This window comes from Onychomys torridus, chromosome 1 (genome assembly GCF_903995425.1).
Source record: "Onychomys torridus chromosome 1, mOncTor1.1, whole genome shotgun sequence".
NCBI classification, from domain to species: domain Eukaryota; kingdom Metazoa; phylum Chordata; class Mammalia; order Rodentia; family Cricetidae; genus Onychomys; species Onychomys torridus.
Window position 1 is genome coordinate 141,635,768 of NC_050443.1, and position 25,423 is coordinate 141,661,190.

General features: G+C 37.1%; 1 protein-coding gene across 3 annotated transcripts in view; it reads right to left on the reverse strand.

Annotated features, from left to right (window-relative positions):
* Smc5 (structural maintenance of chromosomes 5) overlaps positions 1-25,423 on the reverse strand; it is a 73,073-nt gene that overhangs the window by 34,352 nt on the left and 13,298 nt on the right. For all 3 annotated transcript variants that reach the window (XM_036207926.1, XM_036207916.1, XM_036207906.1), the window contains exons 6-11: positions 23,780-23,920; positions 21,515-21,676; positions 18,473-18,544; positions 7,527-7,782; positions 5,700-5,854; positions 1,049-1,162 (exon numbers count right to left, since the gene is read on the reverse strand). In XM_036207926.1, the coding sequence (XP_036063819.1) occupies positions 1,049-1,162; positions 5,700-5,854; positions 7,527-7,782; positions 18,473-18,544; positions 21,515-21,676; positions 23,780-23,920 (900 nt within the window). The remainder of the gene's footprint in view (positions 1-1,048; positions 1,163-5,699; positions 5,855-7,526; positions 7,783-18,472; positions 18,545-21,514; positions 21,677-23,779; positions 23,921-25,423) is intronic.

Sequence of the window (25,423 nt, forward strand, 5' to 3'; positions counted from 1 at the left end):
CTAGCACCAGATTGGGACTGCTGAGAAATCTAGTCTGGTGGACTGAACAACTACTGAATCCTTGGCTTTTCTATCAGGAGACTTGGACTACTTGGACTATAAGCTACTGTAATAAGTCCCTTTCATATGTATGCATGTTCATTCCATCAGTTCTGATCCTTGGCTAACCCTAATATAACAGCACATGCTGGCAAAGATGTGGGGAAAGAACACATAATCCATTGATAATGGACTAAACCTCTGAACTGTAAGCCAGCCCCAATTAAATGTTTTTCTTTTTAAGAGTTGCTGTGGTCTGGGTGTCTCTTCACAGATACAGAAACCCCAACTAAGACAGGCCATAAAGCACACATTTAACAAAAGATATGTAAAAAACACACTGGGCTGGGAAAAGGGCTTAAGGGGTAAAGTGTGTGCCTTGTAAGCACAAGGATAGCGTTTGATCCCGGAGCCCATATAAAAAGAGTGGTGGCAGGCGTGCTCACTTAAAATCCTAGTGTGTAGGGGGTGGAGAAAGGCAGATCTCTCAGACTTTGCTGGCCAATCAGCCTACTCTAACTTGTAAGTTCTAGGTGAGTAAGAAATCTGGTCTCGGGGCTGGGGATTTAGCTTAGTGGTAGAGCGCTTGCCTAGCAAGCACAAGGCCCTGGGTTCGGTCCTCAGCTCTGGTAAAAAAATAAAATAAAATAAAAAAGAAATTTGGTCTCAAGAAAACCAAACCAAAAAAACCAAACCAAAAAACCATCTCTACCCCAAAGGGAATAAAAACCCAAACTAAACCAAAACAAACAAACTCAAACCTGAACCTTTTCCATACTGCAAAAGAGAAAACAATGTGGAGGCAAGTAGAATGGAGGAGTTTCACTTGTGATGGACATATTGACATTTTAAAACTTCTCTCAGGTCACTTTACATTAACAAACTGAGGAAGTGTATTGAGGATAAGGAAGATGATATTTTTTCAGAGAATACAGAAGATTATAAACCCACAAAAAAGAAAATCAGAAGGTGCCTTGTCAATCTTAACATATTGCTGGTTACTACTTACCTCTCTGAGGAAAATCTCCATATCTTCTTGACTTTCAAACACAAAGGCTCTTAAGTCATTTGATGAAATATGATTTTCAACATATTTTGCATTTTTGTTGTCTTTCATATTAATCTAAAATAGGGAAAAATTAGTTTTTATGAAACCCATTGATAATATTAGAGTGTATGCACATACATCTTGGATTTACTTGACTAGATTAAATTTACTACTCAGCAATGTGAAAGCATTTCATTTGTTACTCAGAACAACCACACGAGGCTCTCTTGCACAATGAATTTCAATGATCTTAGATACAGCTTTAGTTCCCTTCTGCTTCCCTCACTCAAGTTGGAGATTGCTACCTGCAAATACAAACAGCTCCTATCTTTCCCCAAACTTAGTACTTTTCTTCTCAATCTTCAAAAACACTTCCTATCATATTTGGCAATAGTTTATAGGTACAAAACCGTACTTCCATAAGACACGCGAAAAAAACTTGTTATGTCAATCAGCTATTGGAGCCTTCAAGAAGTCAAAGGTGTGCATCACTACAATATAAACTTAGTTACTTGAGGCTTTGGTTTTCTTTCCCTACTATGTGATTCTGCTTCTAGTTCATTATGTGGCTTGTGCTGTAGGCCTCAAACTTGTGATCCTCTCTCACATCAACCTCATAGGTGCTGGTATTATAGGCATAGACCACCACACACAACTTTTACTAACATGTTAAAAAATATTTACTGTGCTGGAGAGATGGCTCAGAGGTTAAGAGCACTTCCAGAGGTTAAGAGTTCTTCCAGAGGTCCTGAGTTCAATTCCCAGCAACCACATGGTGGCTTACAACCATCTGTAATGAGATCTGGCGCCCTCTTCTGTATACATAATAAATAAATACATCTTTAAAAAAAAATTTACTAACTAGACACTAAAGCACAAGTGGCTCAGTCCTATGACAGACATTAAAAGAGGTAAGGGGAGAACTGTCTCAAGAATATTAAATTTTTATAACAGACGAATCAGCAAATGCAAAGCAAAGCACCAGACAGCGAATACCGAATCTATTAGATTTCACAGGAGAGCTAGATTAAAGACAAGGTATTCACACAGGATGTTCTATCATGAAACATGCTATTTTTTAACCAGGACTCTAGTCTGGTGATTATAGCTTAGTGGGAGAGCACTTGTTTACTACATAATAGGCCCTAGATTCAATTTCCAATATTGTTAAAAAAAAAAAAAAAAGAGATAGTATAGATTCTAAAAAAAGGTTTATTATATAAACATTGGTCAATACTATTCTCTATAAAACATCAGCAGTGTAGAAAAATGGGAATGCATAGACAATAATCTCTGTAAGATACAATTATCCAAGCACACACTCTGGTATCTGTCATTTCACACTTTTTCTTTTCATATTTAATTACTTTATTGGAAGTGCAAATGAATGAAAATGTAAGCTGATGTTCACTTCAACTTTTAGACTGGACAAAAATAATTGCTCTGGATGAGCCAGCACAGGATTTGGTTCTCAAGTTTTTCCAGGGTGTATTTATTAGAAGTATCTTTCCATTTGAGAACTGAAAGCCCTCATCTTATGTAGATAGTTCATTCCATGGCCATTCAATTCTTTGAAATCTCACAAATAGTCATTTTGGTCACAGCCAGTTTGTGCCATTCTAACAGTGGATAATTTATCCTTCTTTTCCAGGGATAATGCATATCCTCAAGTAAAATTTATGCACATATTAGTCCATCTTCCTGTTTCTTAGAATCCTGCTCCTTTCTTTCTGATATTTAGTGGAAACTAAACTTTTAAAAGAATTTCACAGTTACACCTCACAAAGGAGTAAGCTACAGACTGGAAAGTAGAGCAGATACCACTCCTGAGATCATCTGGTTGATGTAGTCTCCTGTTTCATAGTTCTTAAACGAAAAATTTCTACACACCCTATTCAATCTACTTTATAACATGTCATAAACTTATTAGCATGTCATAAACTCATTCATTTATTATTAGACCTAACCTATAGCTTTATTTGTTTATGTGTATGCATGTATACAGGTTCATATAGATCATATAGATTTGTATAGTAGAGATCAGAGGACAATCATTATTGTTCCTCAAATGCCATCTACCTTGTTTTGTGAGGTAGGATCTCCTGCTGACCTGGTATTCACCAAGTAGGCTAGAATGGCTGGCAGAGAACCCCTCAGTGAGCCGTCTGCTTCCACCTCCCTAGTGCTAGGATTATAAGACATCAGCATGGTTGGTTTTTTTACGTGGGTTCTGGGGGATCAAATTTAGTTCTTTGTAAGCACTTTACCAAATGAACTATCACCACAGCCCCACGACAGTATTTTAATGGTTGAACTGTATTTCACTGTGAAAATAAAAGGTGACTTATCTCACCTATCAGTATCTTTATGAATTTTCTTCATTATGCATATTAATGTGTTAATATAAAGTATAGCTGTTATTATAAATATTACTTTGAGAATAATATCTATAAATCTTTTATACATTTCTCCAATTCTAGATTGGAGTCATTAGAAATAAATCATAGAAACAGGACAAGCTATATGACTAACACTTTCAATGTATGTATTCTTTTTTTATTTTAGAGCTGAGGATCGAACCCAGGGCCTTGTACTTGCTAGGCAAGCATTCTACCACTGAGCTAAATCCCCAAACCCTTCAATGTATATATTCTTAACTTGCCAATGTAGGTTCATTTTCAAGTAGCCTTAAGGGTTAGGTAAGTGTACATATAGACACAAAGGGAAAGAGAAGCAAGAAAAGTGAAAAGTTAAACAGGGACAGAGTGGGAGAGCAAGGAAAGAGATCCCATGATAAATGAAGACATCATGGGAACAGGGAGAAACAGGGTACTAGGGAAGTTCCCAGGAACCCACAAGAATGAGCCCACCTTAGACTACTAGCAATAGTCGAGAGGGTGCCTGAACTGGCCTACTCCAGTAATGAGATTAGTGAATACCCTAACTGTCATCATAGAGCCTTCATCTAGTAACTGATGGAAGCAGATGCAGAGAACCATGGCCAGGTGCTATCCAATCGATGAGAGGGATTCTATGAGCAAGGGACATTGAGATCATGGGAAAACGTACAGAGACAGCCAGCCAAACTAGTGGAAACTCATGAACTGTGGACCAACAGCTGTGGAGCCCCCATGGGACTGGACTAGGCCCTCTAGATACTCAAAACAGTTGTTTAGCTTGAACTATTTGGGGGGCCTCCAGGCACGGGGATCGGGATCCATCCCTGGTGCATGAGCACGCTTTTTGGAACCCAGTGTCTATGGTGGGACACCTTGCACAGCCTTGGTGCAGGGGGGAGGGGCTTGGACCTGCCTCAACTGAATATATCAGGCTCTGCTGACTCCACATGGGAGACCTTGCCTTTGGAGAGGTGGGAATGGGGGTGTGTGTTGGGGAGGAAGGCTGGGGGGTGGGAGGAGGGAGGAGGGAGGAGAGGAGATCTGTGGTTGGTATGTAAAATAAATAGGAAATTTCCAAACAATAAAAATTTAAAAAGTGGAAAGTCACTACATGAAGACTGAAATAGTAGAATACATCTTTTTATCTTAAATACTCAGATGTTGTTAAAAATGTAAATATACTCCAACTAGTGATGTGACCTGGGGATGAGCTATGTAGTCAGACAATCAGATGACAAAATCTGGTTAAGTTCTGAACTATTACTGAGATTTTTTTTAAAAATGTGTAAGTAACTATGTGCATTATAACTTATAGCAAGGATTTTTTTTTTTTTCAGTCCATAGCAGATCAAAACAATGAAAATACACTAAATATAAATTCCCTTCTTAATTTTGGAAAAATATTCTCTTTGCTGTTGTTTCTGGTTTTGGAGTACAGGGTTTTACTATGTAATCCAGGCTAGCCTATGACCCCAGCCTCTTGAGAACTGCAGTTAGAGGCACATGCAACTGTGAAGAAAAGAGTGTATTAAGGATATGAATTTTACTAATATCAGATATAATAAGAATTAAACTTATGCTATTCTTAATAAAGTATAAGTGAGAGAAAATAGGGCTTGTCATGAATTCTGCAAAGATCTATTAAAATTTTTCAAAGAGAAAGTACCTAGAAAAAAATAATTCATTTGTTAGTTAGGGGGCAGGTTCTAATCTTATTTATCTATATCTAGCATATCACCATTAAGAAATGTGTTTTCTTACTTACATCCCTTTAAAAAGCCAAATTAATCACTTGATAGTTTGATGGAAATTATTCTATTAAACTTATGACCAAATTTCACTAAATTATTTGCTATAGATTTTCTATTCCTAATGACCCAGTCACACACTATTATTTTATATCAATTACAAAATCCTCAGACTGCTTTTATAAGAGATGATTTTCTTGCTTGTCAAACATCACTTTCAACATTTTTTTTTTTTTTTTGAGACAGGGTTTCTCTGTGTAGCTTTTGGAGCCTGTCCTGGAACTCACTTTATAGACCAGGCTGGCCTCGAACTCACAGAGATTTGCCTGCCTCTGCCTCCCGAGTACTGGGTATTAAAGGTGTATGCCACCACCACCTGGCAGGTCTACTTAATATCAACAAAAATCTACGATTATCCCAATAGTAAAACTAACTGATATTACAAAAATGAATGAAACTTCTTACCGTGAGCATTATGGGCTCACAGACTCTTTGCTTAAACCTATCTCTGTTATTTCTCAGCCACAAGACTGCATCGTATGTGTCCCGGTACCGCTGTCTCAGCTTATCTTCCTTTTGATTCATAAGATTGTCAAAACGTATGATATGATCACCCACACCTAAAATTGGAAGGGAAAGTATCATTTATCTGAAAACATTAGTATATCAACCTGTAAACAATACAGAATATCTTAAGTCTAGAGGTTATAAATACCAGCCAGGACAAATCTTCCAAAATCTTTCAAAAATCCCTTAATCTCAGATAAAAAAATGACCCTGAAGCTACTGAAAACCAGGACGCCTGGAGATAAAAAGACAAAAAGAGTAATGTTTCCAGCAGAAGACAGTGGCAAGGGCCATGGGAATTTTTTTTTTCCTGAGAGGAAAAATTCAGTTCCACCTTTAATGTAGAACTGGATATATAACAAGATCAAGAGGGGAATACTAAATTTAGAATGTTTTCAGCTAACACAAAAACACTGAAATAATTTCCAGCATCTCTTAAACAGATTTACTCAGTGCAGGAGCAGTAGGAGACCAACCCCGGCTGAGGACCATGGAGAAGGCCTTGGAAACAACCTGGTTTGATGGAAGCAGGACAGTAAGATCAAAATTCAGAAAAACAGTACGACAACTAAGGCAGAGTTTCCTCTTTCCAGACTGAAGGAACTGCTGGGCTGGTGAGATAGCCCAGTGGATGGATGTTCTCATTCTGCAAGCCTGATGACCTAGTGTGATCCACAGATCACATGGTGGTAGGAGGAGAAAACAAACTCCAGAAGATTGTCTTCTGACCTCTATGTGTGCCTAGTGGCAACTGTATGCCCCGCTACACAAATATTAACTTCTTTTTAATTTAAAGATAAGATACAATAAATAGTGTTTTCTAAAAAAAGGCAAATTAAAACCCTTAAAAATGTTATCAGTAAAAGGCAATTCAATTATAATGTACCCAGCTGTAAATAAGTTTAGAAATCTAACTGTTAAGAAAGTACGTACAATTATGGCCCCCAGCAAAACTTCATTTTGAAAACAGAAAGCAGAGATAGACAGGAAGGCTTGAATATGAAAAGCAAGAATGGGAGTGCTGCATTAATACCTGAGCATACAAAATGTGCACTTGACAACGACAACTATCACAGTAACGCATGTCAGCATTACTAACGCAGTCATTTTGAAAATGACAATAAAAAGGAGGCCAGGCGGTGGTGGCCCCCATCTTTAATCCCAGAACTCGGGAGGCAGAGGCAGAGGCAGGTGAATCTCTGTGAGTTCAAGGCCAGCCTGGTCTACAAGAGCGAGTTCCAGGACAGCCAGGGCCACACAAAGAAAACCTGTCTCACAAAAACAAACAGAGAGAAAGACACATATGCACATGCGCGCACACACACACACACACACACACACACGCACACGTGCGCGCACACACACACACAGACAGACAGACAGAGACACAGAGAGAGAGAGAGAGAGAGAGAGAGAGAGGACATTTTGAGCTAAAATCTACACGTAGAGAAAACAGAAAACTAAGGTCTTTAAAGTTAATTAAGCAGCACTAAGTATGATGTGATAACAGAAGCAGGAGGGTGGCAGTGAACTGCTTCAGGGAAGGAAGGAGAGCACCACTTTTCCTGAATCCCTTTCAACTGTATGTACCCAGCATTCAGATTAACAGACTAGAATGGACCAAAGACCTCAAATTTCAGTTATGAAATCAGTATGAGAGGTGAGATTAGGGGAAATAAGCAAGTATCCATTTCATAAACTATTCTTTGCCCTCGGGAAACTTACTCCGTTTCTGCTTCTCTAGCATCTCCTTTTCTCTTTGTTTATCAATGATCTCGCCTTCACACATTCCCTTTTCCTCTTGAACTCGCCTCAGATCACTTGTGATAGCATCAATCTGAGGCTGAAGGTTCTCACAGTTCTCTGCAGTCCTGAGCTCGTTCTGCAAGTCCTCTATCATCCTGCGGGTGTTGCTTATTCTCTTCTGCCGGTCATGTTCTTCATTCTGTTTGACTGTCAAGGCCTGCTGAAGTTCCTTAATCTGACAAAACAAAAGGAGGTCAGCATCTTAGATTGTTTTCTTCTGTTCTATTCGGTGTTTGCAGTAATATAGTTTTAAATGGCCAAGGGCAGTGGTGTGGTACATACTGGAAGAGCTGACTTGTCTAGCATACAGAAGACCTAGGGTTGGGTATGTACACACACACACACACACACACACACACACACACACTCACTCACTCACTCACTCACTCTACAAGCACTCCTCTCACTAAGAGGTATACTAGCAGATCACTACCCAGCAGACTACCGGTAATTTGTTCATAAGTTTATCAAAAGTATTTAAGAGCAACTTAACATATAGTTAGTGCTGATTAAAATACTTGATGAATAAAAACATGTAAAACCAGATGCCTAAGTGTAACATGAATTTCTAAATGATCTTATTAATAAAAAACACACAGAGCCAGATATTGGGGTGAAAACTGAGAGATCAGAGAAGTAGCACAAGCCATAACTAACCTCACCTCGCCAACTTCTCAGCTGATCCTGTTTACTAAACTGGATGCCCCTGAGTCCTCACTTGAATGGATCTTAGTTGAACAGCTGCTAAATGTCTAAAAGCTTAAAAGCCGCTAGTTCCTAGTTCTCATGCCTTATACACCTTTTTGCTTCCTGCCATCACTTCTTGGGACTAAAGGCATGTGTCTTTCCCAAGCAAGACATGAGATCTCAAGTGCTGGAGTTAAAGATATGTGCCATTATGCCTGGCTGTTTCCAGTGTGGCACTGAACTTAGAGATCCAGTGGATCTCTGCCTCCAGAATACTAGGATTAAAGGCATGTGCTACCACTGCCTAACCTCTATGGTTAATATAGTGGCTGTTCTGTTCTCTGATCCCCAGTTAAGTTTATTGGGGTGTACAATATATCAACCATACCTAAATATTTACAGGAAGAAGATATATATACTATGACCAAAATTTAAAAAGTGATACTAATTTTAAGTTCTTACTTTTCTTTTTTTTTTTTAAATGGTTTTTTGAGACAGGGTTTCTCTGTGTAGCTTTGCGCCTTTCCTGGAACTTGCTCTATAGACCAGGCTGGCCTTGAACTCACAGAGATCTCCCTGCCTCTGCCGCCCCACTGCTGCGATTAAAGGCGTGTGCCACCAACACCTGGCAAGTTCTTACTTTTAAAGATTTATTTATTTATTATATATACAATGTTCTGTCTCTGTGTATCCCTGCAGCCCAGAATGGAGCACTACATCTCATTACAGATGGTTGTGAGCCACCATGTGGTTGCTGGGAATTGAACTCAGGACCTCTGGAACAACAGCCAGTGCTCTTAACCTCTGAGCCATCTCTCCAGCCCAAGTTCTTACTTTTAAACCAAAATAATTTTCTTTCAAGAAAATTATGTTCTGCCAACAATTTAACACTGAAATTTTAATCATCAATCTTTATATTTAAACTTTTTGACTTATAAATTATTTTTAAAATCAGACGTATTGGCTACCACTTGTTGTCAGTAGAATTTAATCAAAATAATAGTTTACCAAAAATATCATTTTCTTTAGGACATATACAAATGGGGGACTGGAAGATGGCTAGTGATTAAGAGCTCTTTCAAAGGTCCTGGGTTTGATTCCTAGCATCTACACGGCAGCTCACAACATTTGTAACTTCAATTTCAGGGGATCCAGCGCCCTTTTCTAGCCTCTGAGAGCACTAGAAACACACATGGTGCAGACATACAAGGAGGCAAAACACCCATATACATAAAAAAAAAAAATCTAAAAAACCCACACAAACAAAAAAAAAAAACCAGATATACACAAATGTATACTTCTAAATTTAATTTACTTTTATAACTAGAACATTGTGTTAAATTTAGCACATTGCATAATTTGTTAACGAGTTTTATTTCTAAGTCACATTTCTTTCTTTTCTCCATTATAAGTTATAACAAATTAATTATAAAGAATATGGAAAATGCAGATGTGTAATGAAATGTCTTTAAGATTTTATTCTTCTTCAATGCCTACTTGTATCTTATTTGTAAAATGTTTGTATTATATGGGTCATTTAAGCTTTACTCATTGCATTTTCACTATCCTCCCTACAGATTCTTGCAAAATAAAATCTTAACCCCAGTATCACGTCTTGTCATATGGAAGCATCACACATTAGTCCCCATAGTTAGGAACTTCTTTCCTAAAATTCAAATTTGGTGCTATCAAGAAAATAAAGTAAAATTTGCCAAAAAAAAAAAAAAAAAAAAAAAGCGCCAAATCCTGTCTTCTACAGGAAACAGAGAGGAAATAAAAGAAAATAACAGAATGTTTACGTATACACACACACACATAGACAATTAAAGAAACAGACAAGAAATCAGTGTTCAGCCATAAAACTTACAAAATCCAAACCACTCAGGAGAATAAGTGAGCATGTCAGAGTATGAGAATAAGAAATCACTAAACACATGAAACGTCCAAGCCCATAAGAGACAAGAAACTGAATATACATAAATTTTATACTCTCAGCACTATGCTACTAAAAATAGTAATAATAATACAAGAAAGAAAAAAAACAGTGGATTGGGCTAAAAAACTTGCCAAAAGAAGGTCTTTAAACTTGGGACCTTAAAAAACAGAAGCACATCTCAATGACTCCTTAATTTTTAGATGTTTTCTCAACTGTAACACATTTGCTACCTTCATCCAACAGACTATCAATACCATCAATAATCACTTCAGTCCCACAACTGGTACTGATGCTGAATTTGAGCACACATTAAGCTGAAATCTCACATCTCCAGGTTTTGCTAGATCCTACAATAGTGTTGCTCAATCTCTCTGAATGTACTTTCTTATTCTAGCTGAAACTTGGGTATTTCTGGAAGATACTTCTCTACTGAGCTCTCAAGTAGTTTCGGGCCAAGGGCAGAAGTCTCCTCATGGCAATTGCCTCCTTCCTCCTTTAATTGCACTCTACTTCAGTTTCTTTTAATACCATGGGATCAGACTTTGCTACCCATCATCCTTGTGAATTAACTACGTCCCTCAAAGTTCTCCCTCACTACTTACAGACTGATGACTTGGCACCTGATTCACTGTCTTCTTTAATCCATCATTATGCCTGTGGGTCATGTGACTTCAACCTAAACACAGAAAGTCAATCTGTTTGGTCTCTGTGTCTCTTTACTTCTTTAACTTCAGTGATATTTTCCTTACATTGCAGACAATCACCAAATCACCAAGCCACGCAGCTTCTGAAATCTGTATTTCTGCAAACCTATCCTTTGATAATCACTCCCTTCTCTCCACTACATTCAGCCTGGCATTCCCAGTCTACCTATTCCTTACATCCACAGAGCCCTGTAACCTACTGACCTATGTACTACCATCTCAAGCCACCATCTCTTTTGTTTTGCTAGCCAACTGGCTTCCAGAACATGCCACTCAATCACTCCCTTGCTAAGACCCATTGATCCTCAACCTACATGTTATACTGGAAAAGTTAAGCTTAATTCTAACTAACTATATGTTTCTGCTATATCTAAGTAACTGAAGTAATGTAAAGCATCCTGGAAAACTGGTCTAATTTTACATTTATAGCAACAAAAATGGCAGTCAAGACCACCATCGATACACTCACAGTCTTACATAAAGTCCTCTCACCTCCTCCATTCTTGAGCCTCACTGCTGCCTTCCACTATTAAGAAAGCTCATGGTCCTTGTCTCACACTCCACTAAGAGAAGAGTTTAAAACCATCTTACTTTAAACCCACCACATCCGAAGCTTTCATCTTCCACAATGAAGTAAGAACAGTTCTATAAATACCTAACTCTATCCCCCCAAGACTACTTCAAATGAGTTTTTCAAATTATTTATAATGAAAGACCTCAGGAAATAATCCCAAGCCACTGCAAGCTGAGTTTTATCAATTATTATTACAATAAATTATCAACAGTGTCCTAGAAAACATATAACCTATGATAAATGCACTTTTAGGAATTTTCCCAAGAGAAGGGAAAGCATACAGACAAACAAAAAGACATACAAGTGCCTGGAGATGGCTCAGAGGGTAAAGCACTGGCTATGCAGGTGTAAGGACCTGAATTTAGATCCTGTGCTGGTTGGTTTTTGTCAACTTGACACAGCTAGAGTTATCTGGAAATAGGATCCTCAATTGAGAAAATGCTTCCACAAAATGGGCTGAAGGCAAGTCTGCAGTGTATTTATTTTCTTGATTAATGACTAATGTGGGAAGATCCAGTCCAGTGGGGGCAGCCACCCCTGGGCAGACAGTCCTGGGATTTCTAAGAAAGCAGGCTGAGAAAACCATGAGGAGCTAGGTAGTAAACAGTTTCTCATGGGTTCTGCTTCAGTTCCTGTCTCTAGGTTCTTGCCTTGAGTCCTGCCCTAACTTGCCTCAGTGACTGATGTACTGTGACCTGAGAGAGAAACAAACCTTTTGTTTCCCAAGTTACTTTTGGTCATGGTCTTTATCACAGCAATAGAAATCTAAGACAGAAGCCCAGAACCCATGTAAAATCTGTATTTCTGTGATCCCAGTGCTCCTACAGAGGCAGAGACATGCGAATCCCCCGAAACCCATGGGCCAGCCAGCTTAGCACACACAGTGGCCAGCAACAAAAGACCTTGTCTTAAACAAGAGAAGAGCTGAGAGCTGGCTGCTGATGTTGTTCCCTGACATCCACATGTACATTCTAGCACGTGTTTGCCAGCACTCACATGTGCACAAACACAGATCTACAAGAATATTTACAGAAGTTAGAAGTCTCAAGCTAGAAACTATTTTAGTTTATTAAATGGCAAATAAATTATAGTCCTAAGAAAACAGGAGAACACACTACACTGAATGAAAATAAAAATACAACATATCAAAATGTGTAGGCTAGAGCTCAAGCAGTGATGAAAGGAGAGTCCACATTGCCAAGAGTGTTCACAATGTCTCAGATCAGCAAATTACAGCTCAAGAACCCTGAAAAGGAACAAAATAAAACCACAGCAAGCAGTAGAAGAATAAGACAAGAATTAAATATAAAGGAAAAATAGAACAGGAAAGAAAAAAAAGCAACGAAACTAAATGAAGAGGCAAAATTAACAAACTTCTGACAAGACACTAAAAAGAGAACTGGATGAAAAATGAAAAGAAACACAACTTGCCCATGAAATAACACCCGGATCTCACTACAGTCTTTAGGTATGTAATGAAAGATACAAGTGTACACATAAATTTGACAATCTGAACAAAGGACACTGGTTTGCTTTCTAAACCCAAATTACCAAAACCTATAAGAATATGAAATAGAGGTTATCTGAACAATCTGAAAGCCATGTTTAGGAAATTTAACTCACAATTCTAAATACTTCTAAAATAAATTTCTAGGGAGCCTGCAAGATGGCTCAGCTGGTAATGGAACCCAGCACCAAGCCTGATAACCTGAGTTCATTTGATTCCCAGAACCCATACAGTGGAAGGAAAGCACTGACTCCTACAAATCATCCTTTGACTTCTACAAGCATGATGTGTGGTACAGTGTTCACCCCCACCCTAACATAAATACATTAATATTAAAAACAAAAACAAAACCTCTAGGACCAAGTAGTTTCACTTCAGCATCACGTAAAATGTTTAAAAAAGAATCAACACTAGTCCCATACACATCCCTTTCAGAAAGTCACTTCCCATTCACTTCAGGAAACCAGTTACTATCTAACACCCAAACAGACACAGTGAAAAAGAGACTACAGAATAACACTATCCTCCATGAACAGAGTAAAAAATCCATGAACAAAATGCTAGCCATGTCATTCGTGAATGAAAAAGAGATGCACATTTATACACCACAATCAAATGGTGTTCATGTTAGGGAAGTAGGACTGATTTTCTATTAAAAAACCAATTAATGTAAATCCATTATATAAATAGTGTAAAGAAGAAAATGATACAAACATATCAATAGACAGGGTATTTGACAAAAATTTAACTTCATTCAAAATAAAAATTCTCAGAAACAATCTGTAGAGAAACTTCCTGAATCTTATGAAGTGCATCCTAGTTATAAAAAGTCTACCACATACACACTTAATGGTAGAAATTTAATGCTTCCTAAGATCATGAGAGTCTGTGTCCAATACTTTTTACTCAATAGTGCTAGAAATAGTAACCAGTGGAATAAGGCAAGAAAAGGAAACTAAACACAAATCAGAAAAGAAAAACTAAGGCTATTTCTATTTACATGTGACATGGTATTTAAAAAAAAAAATCCACTGAATCTGGTTAGGGAGGAGAGAAAAAGAGAGGGAATAGGAAGATTAAGGTTTAAATCTAACAAGACACAGACGAAATGTGTGCTGTTAACAGGCAATGCTGATGGAAGAAACAAAACAATCTAAATAAATGGACACATACCATGTTCCTAGAGTGGAAGACTCAAGAGTAAAAATTTCAATTCTCCCCCAAGGTTTAACACAGTTCTTATTAAAATCCCAGCAACACTTTTCTGTAGATATAGAAAAGATTTAGATTTCATCAGGAATAGTAAAATAAGGAACTCCATAACCTTCTTCTCTATAAAACCAATGAACAATGACAAAACTGTCAAAATTCACTTTAATCAAATGTTTGTAGCAAACTTAGAAATGTCAACTAGCCAAACCAAATCCACACTGAATCTTGGTAAAAGTAATAAGCTTTGTAAAGTTCTAAACATGCCCAATTCCCAAACCCATCCTGTCTCCCCACTTCTTCCATATTTTTTATAATAACCCATAACAATACTGAAAGCTAGCAACCCAACAACTTTTGGAGAACTGTCATTATCTGCTCTGTATGGCAATTTCCTAGAAAACAATATTCATAAGGCTTGTCTTTATCCAATCTAACTGACAGCATACCTAGTGCAAAACAACTTTGTTCCTGATCTCACCTGTTAAAACAATCGGCAGAATTACTGAATATCATAGCTGCTTGAAAAGGGATAAGAATAACATTTGTAGCAAACAACAAGCAAAGCAAAAATCTTAAAAAGAGAAACTGAACTGAGCAGTTCAATTAGGCCTCTGGAAGCTTCTGACGTCCAGAGCGGTACCTATATAAACAGGACTGTGCAAATCCAGGGCGACCTCAGCTTTCACTTGTTTTACCTTGAAGTCTATAAAAACAGGAAGTGAAGGCTGCAACAGATGTGTGTATTTGCAATGGAAACTACCCTAAGTTTATTATAATCTAGGCAACACTTATTGAAAAAAAAAAAAAGACTGGAAATCAATGAACAGTTAAAACATGACTAGACTCTAGTGCTGAGGGCATAGCCCAACACACCCATTCTCCAAAGCTTGGAACAAACAATGCTTCCACGTGTTTAAAGAAGTCTGTCACAGGTTGTGAAAAGACTAACCCAACAGTGACTTAAAAACCAGTAAGTACTACTTTAAAAACTGAGGAAAGTCACTAGACAATCACCAACATCATCAATGAGGCTGAAGGTAGAGCTCAGAGGTAGAACACTTGCCAGGAGTGGAAGCCTAGGTTCAAGCCTTAGTATTACAAACAAGCAGACACTCATCATTGATGAGTAAGAACATCATGCTTTCGTGAAAGGAAGAAAAGTGATTTCTAGACTTGCCACATTTTGTTATCTAAACTGTCCATTTTTGACCAAAATCCAAAAATGGTTAATACATTCCAAGAAATAAGTTTGGTACCCACATAGGAAAAAAAAGTCAACAGAAAAAATATCCAAACAAGCACAGAAACAGAGAAGACTAAAGACTTTATTTAAAACATCTATTTATATTTTATAAACATAAGAAAACTGTCTCTATAAGAAACAACAGAGACAATAATCAACAGATGCAGACACTAAAAATAAGCAATAACAAAACCAGCCAATTAGAAATTCTGGAACTAATCAAAATGAGGTTTTGTTAGAGGGATTCAAAAGCATATCAAAAAGAGCCTACAAAGAATAAGTAAACTAAACAAAGTCATCTAAGATTATGCAGTTTGAGAACGAAAAAGAAAAATGAACATATCTGTAGAGACCCGTAGTATATCAAACATTGCAAAACAGTATTTCAGAAGATGAGGAGGTAAAAAGAATACCAGAAGAAACAAATAGCCCCAAGCTTTCCAACTTCACAGAAAACCATTAATCAGATTAAGAAACTCATAAATTCTAAGCAGGATAGACTCAAGGCCAAGTCTCATATGGAACCAGATAAATAGGCTGGAGATGTATCTAAATTGGTAGAGTGACTATCTAGCATGCATGAAGTCTTGAGTTCTATCCTAAACACTGCATAAACCCAGAGTAGTGGTTCATGCCTATAATCCCAGCACCAGAAACAGGAGAATTCAAAGTTCATGACTTATCTTGTACTACGTAAATAGTAAGTTAAAAAAAAAAAGACTTATCATGTCCAAATTCTCATTAAGATCCTCCTCAAAGGTAAGATCACCCAGTGAGTAAAACTGCATGCCAGCAATTGTAAAGACGTGGAGGCAGGCTTTGAGGTTTCATATATGCTCAAGCTATACCCAGTGTGACATACAGTTGCTTCTGCTACCTGCAGATCAAGATGTAGAACTCTTAGCTTCTTTTCTTCTCCAGCACCATGTCAGCCTGCACACCACCATACCTCTCATCATGATAATGGAATAAACCTCTGAACTGTAAGTCAGCCCCAATTAAATGTTTTCCTTTATAAGAGTTGCCATGGTCATGGTGTCTCTTCAGTAATAAAACCTAAACTAAGACAATCCCCAAGTCCCACAAGGCAGAAGGACAGAACAGACTCCTACAAGTTGTTCTCTGACCTCTATACACATATCATGGCATATAACACACACATACTCATACATACATCTACACACACACACTGAATAAAAACATAAACAAATAATGTGAAATAACAGAAATAAGAAATTTATTAAGTCAAATAAAAAGCTCCATAAAAATCCTTACCAACATAATGGACCAAGGGAAGGAAAGAATATCATGACTTGAACATAAGGTAGAAGAAATTGGAACATTCAGAAAATTGAGATATTAAAAATAGATGGTACAAACAGAACATTCAAGAACTATGGGAAATTATGACAAAAGTCCAAATCATGATCATGGAAGAATAATTTCATGCCAAAAGCATAGAAAACATTTTCAACAAAACCATAACAGAAAATTTCACAAATCTAGATACGGATACTGATGCAGGTAGAAGGCATTTAGAACTAATTAGAATACTAAGGGGTTGGGGATTTAGCTCAGTGGTAGAGTGCTTGCCTAGCAAGCATAAGGCCCTGGGTGTGGTCCTCAGCTCTGTGGTCCTCAGCTCCAGAAAACAAACAAACAAAAAAAGAATACTAAATGTATAGAACGAAGAAAGTATATTGAAAGCTGCAAGAGAAAAACATCAGTCACACTAGACATCTAGGCCCACTAGAAAACCAGCATATTTTCCAACAGGCTGGGAGGCTTGGAACAATGTTATTTCTAACTCTGAAAGACAACATGTACCAACACACTCTACTACACACAGCTAAACGATCTGTCCTATTTTAAGGAAAAAGACAAGCTTTTCACATAATAAACAAACAAAAAATAAAAGACTAACAGAACTTATGACTAACCCAGCCCCAGAGAAGACACCTGAAGGAACCCTTCAGGCTAAAGAGAAAGACAGCATAGGCGCACTGCTATAGAAAAGAGTAAGCCACCAGAGAACAGTAGTGAAGTAAACAAGGAACAGGAAAACACCAAACACAAAAATCAACAAAATGCCAAGACAGGTCTTCCAATAAAAACTGAATATAATGTTGTCAAGTCCTCAATCAAAAGACCAGAGACCAGTAGACTAGATTGAAAACCAAGATTCAAGGGCTGCCAAGGGCTCAGTGGGTAAAGATGCCAAGCTCAACAACCCATATGGTAGGAGACAACCAAGTCCTACAGGTTTTTTTCTGACCTCTACACACATGCACCTAAACACTAAATAAATAAATGTAATCTTAAAAGTAAAGAACCAGTCTAGTCATAAAGGCTACATGGTGACCTTACAGCAATATAACTAGCATTCTGCATGGTGTAGGAAACTATTACCACAACCCACAGCCTAAATTCTATATATGGGAAGCTGGAGTACAGCAGAACCCTGACTTCACTCCCTACCACTACTGTCCCTAAAGAAATCTCCTATCTATGGAATTAAAATAATAAGATTCTTTAATCAATCTTAACCAAATGATTACACTAAAAATTATAACATTTTAAGCCAGGCATGGTGGTGCATGCCTTTAATTCCAGCACACAGGAGGCAAAGGCAGGCAGATCTCTGAGACCAGCCTGATCTACTGAGAGAGTTCCAGGACAGCCAGGGATATAGAGAAACCCTGTCTTGAGTAAAAAAAATAGGTAGTAGGTAGGTAGGTAGGTAGATAATAAAAATTACAGCATTTTACACCAAAATAAAATGTAAAACATATGATATATAGCCACATGAGTAACTTTGAGGAATTTCCCCCCTTATCTTTTGTACATCTACTACACTTACAAATCTTAGTTTCCCTCACAGAGAAACTAACACAATGAGGAGGATTTTGGATAGTTCCCAAACAATTACAATAACCATTTGTCTCCACCTGAAAACAAGTCATGGTAACTTAAGGTAATCAACTTTTGGTAGGGAGTCTTACATGTCTATCCTTCCGTTCTATAAGGTCTTGCCTTTGTTTGCATTTCTGAGATGCTTCCTTAATATCATTTGCCTGCAAGATTGAACCAGAAAGGAAAGGTTAATTAAAAACTCAGTTAAGCCAATTATACGGTCCCATCCATCTAAAAATTATGTGAATCAACCCACAACAAAACTTTCCCATATTTTAATTCAAATCAAGTTCATAAGTACCACATAAATTACTAATGGCATAGGAAATCTATAAAGGTTATTCCTATCAATACTAAAAAGTAGGTATAGTAATATACATGCATACGTTTCTATATGTTTGTTTTCCTATGATATTTTGTCTGACTGTGAAAACAATGTGATGAGACAGTCAGACTAGACATTTTGTTTTACTATATGAAGAAAATAAGACCAGGCAATTATTAAATGACAGCATGAGCATTTACAATGCAGATGTGTATGAATTCAGAGCCAATGGCATTGCTCTATCATTATAGTGCCTCTGGAATGTGGAGGGAAAAAGGAATCAAGTGTTAGAAAAGTTTCTGCTGAAAAAGGAGATAATAATATGGTGAATACAACTAACTATTTATTCCTGTTACATGATTTAGAGGACTAATAATTTTAAAATACACATACATAGACTAATACAATGTGCCACTCCAGAAGCCACAGACACCTCTTCAGAGAAAGAATTCTAAGATATTACAGACCATGTACATTTCTACATAAATATGAGCTCACGGTTTACATGAGCTGCTTCTTTTAGGAACAGAGAACTCAAACAAGTGTTACATGTGATTCCTTAATTTACTCTAGATATTGTTTTCCACTCCATCACTCCATAAAAAATTTTTTAAAAGTAATTTAGCAGTAACTTCAGGTGCCACAAAGCAACTATAAATCCATAATATAATTATAACCAATTACTATTAATATAATTGCCAACTATAGTGAGAAGACCTGTCAAAAAATGAATCTATAATCTTTTGCTTTAAACTTTTGAATGATCTAAAGTAATGATCAATTACTTGAGCTATCTAATGTACATCAGAAGTACTGGAGTAGATGTCAATATTTTGACTTCAACTACATTAATTTAAATCTCCAAAATGGCATGCAAAATTACAGATCTGCTTATATTGTATTACAGTAACCTGTCCTCCGCCCCCATCCATGGTTCATCCAAACACATGAAGTATGAAATTCCAGGAATAAACTATTTGTAAGTTCTGTGTGTCATTTTGTAGCATTCTAAACAGTATTATGAAGTCTCCAGCTGCCATGCTGCCCAGCCCTTCACATCGATCATACTGTGTGCAGCATGTCCACAAATCAGCTCACCATTCAGCAGCTTTCAGTTAGCAGGCTGACTGTTGAGGGACTGCACTGTTTTTATTCAAATAAGCCTTATTTGCTTAGTAATGGTCCCAACACAAAAAAGTGGTCATGCTGGCAACTAGCCAAGATAAGATATAATATGCTTCCTTCAGAAGAAAATGTCACCGTTTATAACACATGTGTATGTACACATAGCAGAGAAAAAATACAGGTTGAACATCCCAAATTTGAAAATGTGGAATCTATACTGCTTCAAAATTCAAAACTTTTTTGTTAAAAAGGTTCATATTTTGGATTTTCACACCATGAATGATCAGTTGGTAAAGTCTATGCAAACACTATAAATTCCAGAAACACTGAACAATAATTTTAAAATAATTTTGCCCTACACAAGGATATTCAACTACATAGGTTTGGTGTTATCTTCAGTTTTAGGTATCCACTGAAATACATGCCCCATAGCCAGGAGGAAATTACCACATTCTACAAGCAGACATCTATTTTCAAAATAGCCTCCTGTGATGGCTTTTTGTTGTTGTTGTTTTGCCAACTTGAAACAACCTAGAGTTACCTGGGAAGAGGAACCTAAATTGAGAAAATGCCTCCACCCATTATTGCCTGTAGACACAACTACAGGGCATTTTATTGATTAATAACTGATGTAGGCAGGCTCAGCTCATCGAGGTCATATGCTGTGCCATATGCTCTGGGCAAGTGGTCCTGAGTTCTAAGAGAAAGCATCCAGAGTAAGCCAGTAAGTAGCACTCCTTCATGGTTTCTGCTTGAGCTCACCAGGGTCCTGTCAACTTCCCTCAGTGACCGATGTAATTCCACATGAAATAAACCGTCTCTGCCCCAAATTGCTTTTGGTCACAGTGTTTTACCACAACAACAGAAATGCTAAGACACCTTTGTGCTGTGGAATAATCCTATACAGTGTGAGTATGTATTACTCTGATTGGTGTACTAAAGAGGCTGGCTGGCCAATAGCTGAACAGGATAAAGTTAGGTGGAAGAGCCAAAGTGAGAATGCTGGGAAGAAGGGCGGAGTCAGAGGAGTTGCCAGGAGATGCAGAGGGGGCAGGACATGCTGCAGGACAGGTAAAGCCAGGAGCCATGTGGCAATACACAGACTAATATAAATGGGTTCACTTAAGTTGTAAGAACTAGTTAGTAACAAGCCTGAGCTACTGCCTGAACTTTTGTAATGAATACAAACCTCAGTGAGTTTAACTGGGAGCTGCTGGTGGGACAGAAACTTCTGCTACATCTTTCATCCCTGAAAAGCTAAAATTCACCACCATAAACAATTTAACGTTCTAAAAGTTACACAATACATTCACAAATGGAGTTCAGTGTTTCTAAGAAATATGATGTATCAGTTTGTAACTAAAATAAACACTTTTCCCCTGAAGCTAGGTCTCATTCTGTAGCCCATGCTGGCTTCAAAGTCACAGTGATGTTCTTGCCTCAGTGTCCCAAGTGCTAAGATACAGACCTGAGCCAATACACCCAGCAATGATCATCTTGTAGTTTCCTAAAGGTAACATTTATCTTCAGTCATAACAAGCTCTTTGAAAAATCCTAAATTAATTCCTAAAGAACTTGGGGCTAAAAGGTGCAAGTGAACCCTAGAAAATACTTTCAGACATGAAAAGTATTTTTTCTATTTTAAATAAAATTCAGACAATCCAAAGCTGAGCAAAAGCACCTTTTCTTTTATTCGAGTTTCCAAAGTACGACGCTGCCTTTCAATCTCCTCAATTCGACGCGTCATAGGAATTTGCCCTTCTTTAAGTTTTCTGACTTCTTCTTTCACTCGGTCACGAATTAGTTTCACACCTTCATATTCCTGACGTACATTCTCATATTCCTTGCAAATAATTCAAGAAACAGAAATTAATACATTAAGTATTTTAAATTAACATATACTAAAGCCAAAGTGTTAAGTAGAGACTTTCTTTTAATTTATTAATAAAGATTAAGGAGTAAAAAAACAAACAAAACACTCTCAAATTTGAAAGGTGAAAAATGGGTCAAAAAAAACCAAAACCAAAACCAAAAAACCCAAAAAGAAATATGTAGTTACCATCTTGACAAAAACAATGTCTGGGCAAAAGAAATGGCTTAGCAGTCCGCTATTGAGCACTGTGGTACTGAACGATGGCCCTTGTTGCCCAAACTTAATTTTTAATATGAATAAACACTTTAGATCGAATTCCTGGGACCCTCATGGTGAAAGGAGATAAGGACTCCCACAAAAAGAGATGTCACTTCACAGAAATAAGCTAAACATTTGCTGAATAACAAGAAAAGAGAATGCTAAAATAGATACTATAATAAGAGTGAATGGGTGTTGGGAAGGCTGGAGAGATGGTTCAGCAGTTAGTGCTTTCTGCTCAGAAGACCCAGTGCATACACAAAGCAGTTCAAACCTACCTACCACTCCAGATCTAAAGGATCAAATGTCTTCTGGCTTCCTCAGGTACAGCACTTACGTGAATACCCTTTTCCCCCAATTAAGTGAAAAATCTCTTGAAAAAGTGAATGAAATAAAGCAAAAGGGGAAAAAAGAAAACCTACAAATTTTAAATTTAAAAAATTGAAGGAACCAGGGGTGGGCAGTGGTAACACACACCTTTAATCCCAGCACTCAGGAGGCAGAGCCAGGCAGATCTCAGAGTTCGAGGCCAGCCTGGGCTACAGAGCAAGATCCAGAGCTACACAGAGAAACTCTGTCTTGAAAAACAAAAACAAAAACAAAACAAAAAAAAAAACAAAAAAACTTCAAAAGGTAGAGAGAAAGAATAATAATAAACAGGAAAAAATGCAATAAAAAGGCACTGAAAGGAAAAAGTTTAAGAATGAAACTGCAAAACCTGGTTGGAAGTAAGAGTGCATAAATATACAGCCATCCATTATTTTCACACTAATAATTATTTCTATTGAAAACATGGAACAAACACAAAGAAAATTAATTTTTCTACCCATTAAATAATGTTATCAAGGGAATTCACTATTTTAAACTTGTTATGGGTAATAAATCTGCATCATATTATAAACAGAAAAAATAAAGCAGAGTCAGGAAAATTATGACATATGAGAAGACAAGATACTTTAGTTACATGTGGCCTATCTCAACTAAATTCTTAATGACCTTACTGGGACATGGACATACACACACCAATATTTTCAGTGGCACTGAGGATGGATCGCAGGACATCAAGCAAGCTAGGTAAGCACTGTGGTACTGAACGATGGCCCTTGTTCCCCAAATTTAATTTTCAATATGAATAAACACTTTAGATCATTTTAAATTAAGGGAAAAAAGAATAGACCTGTTAAGGACTAAAACCTAAAATTAACATCAGTGACTCAATCAACTATCTGCTATGTGGTAATTAGCATCTATCAAATAAAGAACTAGAAAAATACTTAGGTATAACATGTAATGTAAAACTTTAAAAGTAGTAGCTAACTTGAATACAAAATGAGTGCCTACTTATAAAAATGTACATTAGAAGTACTAAGACACTGCATTCACTAGTTTTGTTTTGTTTTTTGTCAACTTCACACAAGCTAGTGTCATCTGAGAAGGAACCTCAATTGAAAAACTGCCTCCATCAGACTGGCCTAGTTTTTTAAATTATAATTGCTGTGGTAGGGCCCAGCCTACTGTGGGTGGTGCCATCCCCAAGGCAGGTAGCTCTGGGGATATAAGAAAGCAGGCTGAGCAAGACATGGGGAACAAGCCAGTAAGCAGCATTCCTCCATGGTCTCTGATTCTATTCCTGTCTTTAGGTCCTGCTTAGTGTTCTTGCCCTGACATCACTTCAAAATAGACCATGATTATAAGCTGAAATAAATCCTTCTCCAAGTTCCTTTTGGTCATAGTGTTTACCACAGCAATAGAAAGCAACAACCTAAGACAGTTGAGGAGTCTTTTTTTTTTAAACCTCAGATAATTAATACTTACCACCCACGGTCTTTTTGCTTCAAGCATCTCAATTAAATCTAAATGTCGCTTCCGTTCATAGTATCTTTCCACATCTTGTTTGTATCTTTCATTTCTCTGAACCATTTTCTCTAGGTATTCAGTCTTCTCTTTGCAAGAAGTCTAAAATAAGTATTTGTTGACAGTTTAAATGAAAAACAAAAACAGAACAACATGGCAAGTCAAATTTTTTAACAACAAAACACAATATAACCAAAATTTCACAAAAAGACCCCTGTAATAGTGAGGCTAGGAAGAATGCTTGCCTAGAAGGCATATAGTTCTGGATCTTATCCCTAGCACTGCTCAAAACTAGCCTAGTGATACACACTTGTAACCCCAGTGCTGAGGAGGTAGAGGCAAGAGCATCAGTTATTCAAGGTCATTCTCAACTACACAGAGTTAAAGGCCAGCTTGGGCTACAGAAGACCCTGTCTAAAAACAACAGAAAAAAAAAATCAGGTGAAAGTAACATTCATGAAGAAACATTCTGGTTCAAGGCTCTAAAATACATTAATCATATAACTGTGAGGAAGCCCTGTCAACATCGCTAAGCCCGGGGCTTTGCCTAAAGATAAAAGAAGCAATTCACTCAACGGTTAAATGTCCTTTATTTGAAAAGTATAATGCTAAAAACACTTCTACTTTTGAAATGTATCAGACAATGGAATATGTGCATGGGTGTTACTACCAGTTAAGCATCTGTAATCTGAAGCTCCAAAATGTTCCTCAACTAAAGCTTTGTAGACACACATATGACATTCATAATTTGGAGTTTGAAGAATTTTAGATTTTAGTCCAATCTGCCCAGATGAAAGCTTAATAAAAGCTGTAAAAAAGGGCATGTAAATGCAAAGTAATATTAGGATTAGTATTCACGAATGCTTAGGACTTAAATCTTTCTACTGCATATTAACAAGCACAAAGATACACTGAAAAGCCTAGGGGAAAAAAGTACATCCTTGTTTCTTTCAGAGGGTGGAAGGTAATTTAGAAATGTATTTCAGGTGGATTAGATTGATGCAAAATAAGACAAAAGAACTGAAGGAGTACCAGACACTTAATTGAATTTAATCACAAAAATCTTAGCCAATTCCTTTTGGATCAAGACAACAAAATTAATGTTTTATTACAATAAAACATTTATCAAGTACAGGTAGTTATACTTATAAAGAAGATATATTTTGTTTTTTTAATTATAAGAATATACTGCCTTAAGATCTAAGGATCTAGAACTAGATCCACTAACTAAACCATCTTTAAAAATGATAGGTAGTACATTTCTATGCATTTACTTATAAAGGTAAAAATGAAAAATTAACTCTTCAGCTAATATTCTACACATTTCAGCTAATTCTTTAATTTTGATTATAAAGTCTATCTTCATTTGACTTAAGAAAAAAAAAAATACCCCAAATGACATCAACAGAAGTGTTTTTAAACACTACCTCCTTATCTTCTGTAATGCTCAAAACCTTACACAGTGCCTGATACAGGACAGGTATTTAATGGGTACCAAATTATGGTGATATTTTATTTGTACTGAAATGTGATTTTATTTGTATGTTTATAAATAAAGTTGCCTAGGGGGTCAGAGCTAATAGCAAGCCATAGCAGAAGCTTGGC